Genomic DNA, 9,501 nt, shown 5'->3' with positions numbered 1-9,501 from the left:
ACACTATGGTGTGATGTCTAATATAGTGAATAGTTGTACTGTACTGCCCCCTTATGGGATTTATCAGCATATGAGATACTTAAATAGTACTGTATACAAAACTTTTTGTCCATTAGCTACATTAGTGACCAGAATTTTGTAAAGCCTCTTTGTTTTCTCCTAATATCGTACATTTGGTAAGTTATGGTTTGCAGTCTACTGTACACCCACCACAGAAAATAAATAAAGCACACAGCATCAAAAGAGTATGCCTGGAAAAAAAAGGAGAGTAATGTAGCTGGAAGGCCATTCTTTATTCTGAGTCATTACTAAACTAATACCCCAGCATGATGTGAAGGGACAGATTGTACTTTTGGATGGATGTGCCATCTTTCAGAGAAAACATAAAACCCCACACCTGAGCACATGCAGTAAAGATTTTGTAGCCCTTTTTGAAGAGATAAAAGAAAGTTAGCTAGTTCTGACCAAAGCCCAATTTGGGTAACTATATTGTATCTGCCTCCTGCCTTCCCATCCCCTTGCGACATACCTTGCAGTTTCAAGAGGATATGTTAGTATTTGCTTCCTGTTCTAACCTAAATAATGTCACTGTGCCCTGTGAAACTGCTACTGTGTTTCATCCTAGAAGCAGATAAAATGATTTCAGCAATAGTTCCTAAAGTATTTGGAACCTATTAGTTATACACATGTATAGTCATTTCTGGGGTAGAATATGGCAGCTATCTAACGGTGCACTACTTAAGTTCCTTTTGAAATGTCAGTGTGATTACCCATGCTCGGATTTGGATAGGTCAGTGTTTGGCTAATTTCTGTTTTGCAAAAAAGTCCCATGAGAATGTTAAGGTCCTCACGGATTGTGGTCATGCATTATGTCTCCAAAAGCAGCAATTCCAGCAGCACAATACCCCTTCTCACCAGTCTGTGGCGTTAGTTCAATTTAGATGGAGAGAAAGGAGTGTCTCATCCTGTGCAAACCACTTCTATGTCATGCAGTTGTTGTTTAGAAGTGTCCCAGCTGAGTGCTGATTAGGACCAACATCACAAAACTTTTGAGAAAAAAATAAAAAAAAAAAAAAAAAGAAATGTTTTAAAAAAAAAAAAAAAAAAAAGTCTTAAAGAGAAAAAAAAATTTAAAGGCAACGACTGCCTTATGTGAAAATAACATCATGGTACCCTTTTCTTCTCTGCTGCTCTGCAAGTTAGACATGATGCCCTTTTATAAGAAATAAGCTTTGCTTCCATCAAATTCCTGGACAGCTCATCCCACGTGATATCTGAAACAGTAATATTACTCTAGTAAAAAAACAAGAAGCTATATAGGATCCCAGATTATTTTAAAAAAATTCTAATCTGCAAGTCTGCCCCACTTCATTCTCCTTAGTCATTTTGCTGGTAGTTCAGGAAAACACCTTCCTTGAACCAAGATAATTAACTAACTACTGTTTGTTGCCTCCAAAATTAAATTTAAAGAAGCAAAGAGTTTGTTTTACAGTTTCAGACCTTTTTGTTCCTATTAATAGCTTATGAGTCACTAGCAAATTTCATTTTTCGCCATTGCAGGTTACGTGAAGAAAAAAAGAAACAAGAAACAAAACTTCAGGAAGAACGACTGCAGTGTTCTCTGAAAAGAGCAACTGCAGCACCAAAGAAGAAGGTTTGCATTTAGTTTATTTTTTCTGAAGAGTCTGAGACCATGTGTATTTTTCTTAATAAAAATCCTGTCCCTTTATAGCACTTTTAAAGTTAAATATTAGGATTAGCTTTACTTTTCCTATGCAGGAGAGAAATTTGCATGTAGTTATGACTAAAACATAAAACACCACCGATCATTAGCCTATTCTTTTAAATAAATTTACAAAATTTGCAGTAGTAGATCACTAAAAATAGTTAATCCACTGTCATTTTTTATTTGACATCAGACAGGCCTTTTTGAATAAGAGCTAACTAGTATTTGGTGAAAACTCAATTATAAAGCACTAAAATATGCAAGCAGCCAATTAGTGGATTAAGTGAAAATATCTAGCCCTTATTTTGAATAGTAACTAATTGAATATTTCAGTAAAATAGTACTTGAAAGTGGTTGAGGGAAATTTAAGGTATAATCCAGTTCAAGGTCCTTTTATTTAATTAAGAGGTCACATCATTAGCAGTTAGAAATCAGCAGAGAATTCGCATTTCAAGAGGGTGATACTTGAACTGTTTCCATGGCCTCAACTGCAATATATAAAATGTACAATACTATCTGGTTAATAGTTTCTGGATGCTAGTACTACTCTGCATTCTGCTAACATCATTACTCAAACTGAGTAGGCCTGTAAATGTAGAATGAGTTGTGTATCTGTTCAATTACAGTCAAAAAACAGTGTAAAATCAGAAAACTGAGTGAACATTATCACCCCAACCTTATTTCTTCCCTCTGACTGTATATATTAAGATGCATCTTAATTATATAATGAAGCAAATGCAGTAAGACTAATTACACATCTAAGATTATATAAGTGTAATTAATTTTCACTTTGTTATACAGTGTCACATTGTCAGGGTTGTGTGAGAATTTAATGTGACCCTCTATTAATATGTAAAAACCTGGGCAGTTTCCAGATTGTCTGATTTTATCTCAACCTCAGAGAGACACAATTTGAAGCATAGTCTTGTTTTTTAAATTAGGCAGATGTAATAGCTGTGAGTGCTCTACTTATGCTGGGGTATTGCAGGCATGTTTTTCTATTTTGAAAATTGAGTTTCACGGGCAAGCTAAGGTACTGCAAATGCTTGTGTACATGGGTAACACCTACACGTAAAATTATGCATATGTGTGTTGGTAAGATCCAGCCTTAATTGATTATGACAGAAGCAGTGCAAGTTATTAGAGTAAACTGAAGAACAGGTAATTTCTAATGTTTCAGTGAGTTGTTTTAGGTGGCATATAATAAAAGTAGGTAAAACTTTCAGACATATGATAGTTAAAGCTGGGTGTTTTTAGTCTTTTACAGAGTGTAGATTAATACAAGTTTTGAAAAGTGACGGTGGTAGATTCCAATTTCTCTCTGTTCTCTACCTCTAATCTTGTTAACAGCAGTACTGTCAGGCCTGCTGACAAACTAGAATTGGGAGGTGATTCTTCCAGAGTGGGGAAAGGAAGCCTTTCCATAGCCTCAGGCTGGGACCCATGCTAGGAAATGATCATTAATGCATATGTAAATGGTAGAATAAAAGGCAGCATACTGCCATATCAAAGAGAAGGTAGTAAGTGCCACATATTGATGGTACTGCCATGGGAAGGAGCCATCCCAGCACTAAGCCACTCAAAATTCTCATTCCTGTGCAACTAGCTGGTGCTTATAGCTTGTTATGTGCTCCAGTTTTGGACAGTCTGTGCATTCACACACCCTTCTCTCCTCTAATTCTTGTCATACTCCACTAACACCCCCAGCAGTTTAGTTCTGGTTTGTACTTTGCCATTCTGAACTAAATCCATAGGGGTTTACACTCTTAGATGTAATGTGCCATCACAGCCTCAGAAGGGTCATGGTCTTTAGCTGTGATAACAGCAAAGCAGCTGTGAACTTCAGCCCAGATGCACATCTGGGCTGACGACTTTTTTTTTTTTTAAATAAACGAAACCCCAACCATCAACTAACAGTTTTATTCTTTTAAAATTTTTAAGTCTAGTTATATTCTTAAGCCAGACTAAGGCTATGCTGTGCCAGACCTACGCATAGCCAGGAGACCTTGGGAGAGAACCTCACCTGCTTTAAATTGCCATAGCTCCATTGACTTCAATGGAACTATGCAAATGTACAACAGCTGAGGATTATCACCATTATGTCACCATTCAGCCACTGAGGCCATATTTTCTCTATAGGTAATACAGCAGCCAAACTTCAGGAGGCTTTGACTACTTCAGGGCAAAATGACTCTTGGAATCATTGGGGCATAATGTAACTCCACACCCAACACGGAGCTGTGGAAGTATTTCACAATGCAGCCCTATATAGTCTATTAATAGAATTTATGATAAAAATATGAGTCTCCATAGATGTATACGTTTGTGTTCAACATTTTCCTTTTCCAACATTTCAGATGGGAAGAAAACTGGTATTTCGCTCACAGCCTCCAGAGATTAGACGGGAGGAGGTGTGCCTGAAAGAGATCAACACAAAAATGCAAGACGACATGTTATTTTTCACTTGAGTTTAAAAGTAGTTGTAGCTCCTTAAAGGCGGTGTTACAGTGTTGTAGGTGTATCTTCCTACTTAGTTCATCTAGAGCAAAAGATTAATATTCTGTACTGTAGTTTAACAGAACTTACAAAGAGGAGTTATCACTAACATGCAGGGATCCTTAGTGTAAGTAGTAAACCTACTTTGTACATCAGATGTGAAAAAGCCCAGAATGTCTTCACTGATCATTCTGTTACACCTATTACCCCTATCAGCAGAGAAAAATGCCATTCCCACAATTCCTTCAGTACACTCCAGTGTAGTCAGCTTAGAAAGACAGCTGTTTGCAACAGTAAAAAAAAATCCTCATGGACTTTTGAGCTGCTCTATAATATGACTGCAGTGCAATGAAAGAGATAGGACACCCTTTGTTACATAAAATGATATGCCACAATCCTGTTGATATGCACAACTTTAAAGATAAAGTTTACCATGGGAAGCCACTTAGATGCAAGAGTTCACCTTTAAGAATAGAATAAATAATAATAGTAATACATATTAGTATTTTAAAATGTCATTTCATCCCATCAACTATGTAATCTTATTTCAGTTTCAGACCGAAAGATTTCCTCTCTAGCATTAATCTTGCAACAACCTTTAAAAAGTTTGACTTTAAATTAAATATGTTTATATAGTTCAAAGTTTCCCTCTGTACGATAATACACTAAACAAACGAACAAGTTATGAATTTTATAGAAATTTGTACAGTAAAACTTGACTCCTTAACAAAAGTTGTGAAAAACTGATCTTTATTTTCCAGAAATATACAAACTTATTCTCTCATTTCTCCATCTTCTTCTTCTTCTTCTACTCCTCTGATGTACAGGACGTTGTTACATCTGTAAATAGAACCAGAAGTTCTCTTAATTTTAAACGTTTTTGTTGACTTTCCCCAGATGAACATTAGCTTTTAACTAAGTTACATGTTTTCCAAATTCAACTTGGACCAACTACTTAAAAAAACCTCCAAACATCAAGTTTATCAGGCCAACCAATTAACATATGTGGATGGTGATCCCACAGTCCAAGGGCTTTTCAGATGGTTCATTTTGTAGCTGTCCATTATAACAGAGAAAATAAGTTATTAAAAGAATGACATTCATTGTACACTCGACTAATTTATTTTTAGGCCCATATCCTATAAACTTATGCCCATGCTTAACTTCAAGCACATTAGTGTTTGCAGGAGCCGGGCCTTAATATATATGTAATAGTTTATTAGTACTCTGTTGAAATTCCTCCCCCTCACACACACATACACTCATTGAGGTCTCTGCCACCTCCTGATACCTCTCCCTATTTAGGGACCCTTCATTTCTGTGAAACTGTTCAGTGCCTATTTAACTTCCTGAATAGGCGTGAGATTTTCCTCAGCTATTGACAAGAGATTCATATACATATCCAATAAGAATCCAGAGAACTAATGAAAGACATCATTACAAAAGGAGAAATTATGAAACATTTGTGGATTTTAGTGTTACTTTCCCCCTCCCCCAATAAAGGATTACACTAAAATCTATATTAACAAAGTGTTGTCTGGGACCGTTTAGCATAGAAATGGATACTACAATTAATGTCTTTAACATTGCAAGTTTTCAGATTGTTATAGGCTGAGTATTAGGAGTTGAACAGTTATGACCATTTACATAGTAGACATAATACATTTGTAGCTTATGAAATACTCTAATTTCATAATTACCTTATCAAAACTTCACCAAGGTGTCCTGACAATGCACCATCTATGTATTCTTCTGTGTTTGCAAGCTTTTAGAAAAGGAAGAAAATATTAGCACAAATGTTTGAAGAAAATTCTCAGCCAGCAATCAGTAAACTATTGTAAGGCTAAAGTCACTCTACAAGGGTTAATGGACCCTTTTGGAGACTGGGTCTGTTCAATAGTAACTTGTACCTCATTAGAGCGCTTCATTTTATTATGCATGTAACTTATTATGTTTCACTTTTCATTTAAGAATTTGACCAGAAGTGTCTAATATATAGCCAAATATTGTCTACTGCTTTAGAACTATTGCTTTTAAACTTCCTGTAAGTGTACTTTTGAGGAAATTATGTTTGCCATCAGGCATCAAAGCAGTAATTACTCCTACTACTAATAATAATCAGTTCTTGTATAGCCTTTTTAATCAGTTCTCGATCCAATCTTACCTTCATCTTGGACAAGTCTGCTGCTTCGTTGCACTGCAGGAGTGGGTAACTCCGCACAGGGCTAAGCAAGAGCAGGAGCAGTGGGCTCCCTGCCTATCTGTCAGATGACTTATTTGATACCAGGCAAGTCACTCCCCCGTTATGAGCTCCCCTGGATAACCCTGTCCCGCCCACCACCTGTGGGACCCCCATCCCCTCTGAACAACCATGACACACAGACACCCCCCACCCACCTCTGGGTCCCCTCTGAACCCTGATACACACCCAGCTTTGACCCTCCCCCCACCCGCTCTGGGGCCCCCCGTCCCTCCTGAACAGCCCCCCACCCCACCCCGCAGCCCTTGGGGCATCCCCAGGGCGGCCGCGTCCCGGCTCCCACTGACCTGCATGTTCATGTAGCCGTCGACAGACACCAGGTAGCCCTTGTACTCCATCCCCCACTTCAGCTTCACCATCACCGGCTTCCCCGTCAGCCCGTTCAGGAAGGGCTTGGGGTTCAGGGGCAAGCTCTGCGGGGCGCAACGTCACCACAACAGCGGGGTCAGGGCGAGGGGCCCGGCTCCCGAACAGCCCCCAACCCCGTTACCTACCACCCCTCACCCCACCCGCCCCAGAGCGCCCCCGTTGACGCCCCCAACCCTCCCCCTCGCGGCAGCGCCCCCCTCACCATGGTAACGCGGCCTGGCACAAGGCAGCGGTAAAACCAAAAATTACTCGCAGGGCCGCACGTGTGCCCGCGGGAGTCTAAAAGAAAAGCAGGAAGTGACGTCCGTGCCTCCACTTCCGGGAGGGCGCCCTGACCTTTCGCCTTTTCCCTACCCACGAAAGCCTGAGTCCCATTGGGCACGGGGGCTAGCGCGCGAACGGAAAAGCCGGGCCCTGAGTGGCAGGACCGGAGGCGGTGACGCGGCCCACGGCCACGCCCCGTCCCCTGCGTCAGGGCGACCTGTAGCAGCTGGTTCCGTACCGTAATCCTGTGTGTGTATGTGGAGGCTGGAATTTGAACCTGCGCTTTCTTAGCGGTTTTATGACGGTGGCGGGGGGAGACAGACTGTCCCCAAGGCCCAGGGAGGAGCCAAAGCACGTGGAGCCCATTGCAGGGTCAGGGCCTTTCCCTGCAAACTACTTGCCCTGGCCTGACCCAGTGCGCAGAACTGCACCGTGCAATGCTGTGAATTTGATTATTTAATTCATAGACTTCCCCATGCCCCATTATTTCTCCAGTTCCCCCATGGCCAGAGCAGCCAAGTGCCTCACAAACTTTAAGGAATTTATTTTGCTCTCTTCGTTTTTGAAAACTACTCAACCGTTTTGCCTACAAATATTTCCAAATAAATGATCAATTCATTCCTGAGCTGAGAATGAACCTGTTAAATTTGAGTAAAAAAATGTTTTTAAAAAACGAAAGTTCATTGCAGGATTGGGGCTAAAGGGGTCGTTGCCACCTTCTTAGAACTTAATTTTTTATTTTTCTGGAAGACATCCGATTCACCAACTGAAGTTGATCCAGGCAGTAAAAGATACTCCCTCACCCCCATTGTCTCTGTAATAACCTGGGAATCATTGCTCATCTTAATTAATTAGCCTCTTAGAGTTGGTAGGGCAACTCCCACCTTTTCATGTTCTCTGTATGTGTATATATATCTCCATACCATATGTTCCATTCTATGCATCCGATGAAGTGGGCTGTAGCCCACGAAAGCTTATGCTCAAATAAATTTGTTAGTCTCTAAGGTGCCACAAGTACTCCTGTTCTTTTTACTGGGAACAACAGGGTTACAAATCTGCAAACTAGATTCAGTCTCCTCCCAGAAATGAATGTAGTGTGAGTGTATATATTTATCCACAAGGTGGCAGTGCTTAGCCTGTATTAGGCCTGTCTAGAGGTATATGGTGGAGCCTTCTGGTAAGAAACTCTGTTATACTCTCTTTTCATATAAAGCCAGCTTTTTCCAGTTCCGTGTTTCTTGCAATATGTTGAAGTGGAGCAAAGCATAGTGAACTGGATTTCTTTTTAAAAGAGTAGTGTATAGGGTAGGATATTTTAATTAATATGGACATGGAATTATCAAAACTAAAACTGGAAAAAACCACTTAGCTCATCTAGTCTATGACCCCGCCAGTGCTGGATTGGAAGCTGCAGTATAGTTTTAAACCTCAAGCAATAGAACTACTACTACTTCTCTTGGCAATAGAATGCCCAGAATGCCCTTCCTGACTTGCTTACACTTAATGAACTTTAGCTGGGTTGCTGTAGTTATAAGTCCTAACGTCCTTAAGCCCTAATCAATATTGTCTTTCTAACATTTAGTAATCCATGTGTTAGCATTGCAGTCTCATAGCAGGAGTTGACCAGACAAGAATTTCCGGTCCTTTTGAAACTGAGGCTACTGTACACAGTATGTATGATTTTTTTTCCTGCTTAATGCTCAATATATTCAACTCTGTGTGTAAGATGTGTATATTCAGTAAACAACTATACTTCCAAGCAGTGTCCACTCCTATGTATTTATATCCCCCCAAATAACTGGCAAATTCCTTCTGTCTCCATACTGTTCAAAGAAATAGTACTTCCCCTGATTAAATTATTAATGGGCCAAATGATGTGCCTTTCTCTGAGGCCACAGCAATAAGAACATAAGAACGACCATACTGGGTCAGACCAAAGGTCCATCAAACCCAGCATTCTGTCCTGCGACAGTGGTCAATGCCAGGTGCCCCAGAGGGAACAAACAGAACAGGCAATCATCAAGTGATCTATCCCCGTCACCCACTCCCAGCTAACAGAGGCTAGGGACACCATCCCTGCACATCCAGGCTAATAGCCATTGATGGACCTATCCTTCATGAATTTATCTAGTTCTTTTTTGAACCCTGTTATAGTCTTGGCCTTCACAACATCCTCTGGCAAGGAGTTCCACAGGTTGACTGTGCGTAATGTGAAAAAATACTTCCTTTTGTTTGTTTTCAACCTGCTGCCTATTAATTTCATTTGGTAGCCCCTAGTTCTGGTGTTACGAGAAGGAGTAAATAACACTTCCTTATTTACTTCCTTCACACCAGTCATGATTTTATAGACCTCTATCATATCCCCCCTTAGTCATCTCTTTTCCAA

The 9,501-nt window shown here is 40.1% G+C and overlaps 1 protein-coding gene across 1 annotated transcript; it reads right to left on the bottom strand.

Moving 5' to 3' along the window:
• Positions 1-4,042: 4,042 nt before the first annotated feature.
• SNRPF (small nuclear ribonucleoprotein polypeptide F) lies at positions 4,043-7,139 on the bottom strand. Its single transcript, XM_024218791.2, has 5 exons — positions 7,054-7,139; positions 6,770-6,895; positions 5,923-5,987; positions 4,996-5,062; positions 4,043-4,143 (listed from the first exon to the last, which is right to left on the bottom strand). Exons 1-4 carry the CDS (start codon positions 7,054-7,056, stop codon positions 4,996-4,998), a joined length of 261 nt encoding a protein of 86 aa, XP_024074559.1. The 5' UTR covers positions 7,057-7,139; the 3' UTR covers positions 4,043-4,143.
• Between the last annotated feature and the right edge of the window lie 2,362 nt (positions 7,140-9,501).

This window comes from Terrapene carolina, unplaced genomic scaffold, assembly GCF_002925995.2.
Source record: "Terrapene carolina triunguis isolate 2854851 unplaced genomic scaffold, T_m_triunguis-2.0 Scaffold68, whole genome shotgun sequence".
Taxonomy (NCBI): Eukaryota; Metazoa; Chordata; order Testudines; family Emydidae; genus Terrapene; species Terrapene triunguis.
Note: the sequence above shows the minus strand (reverse complement) of the source record. Positions and strands in the feature narration are given on the sequence as shown.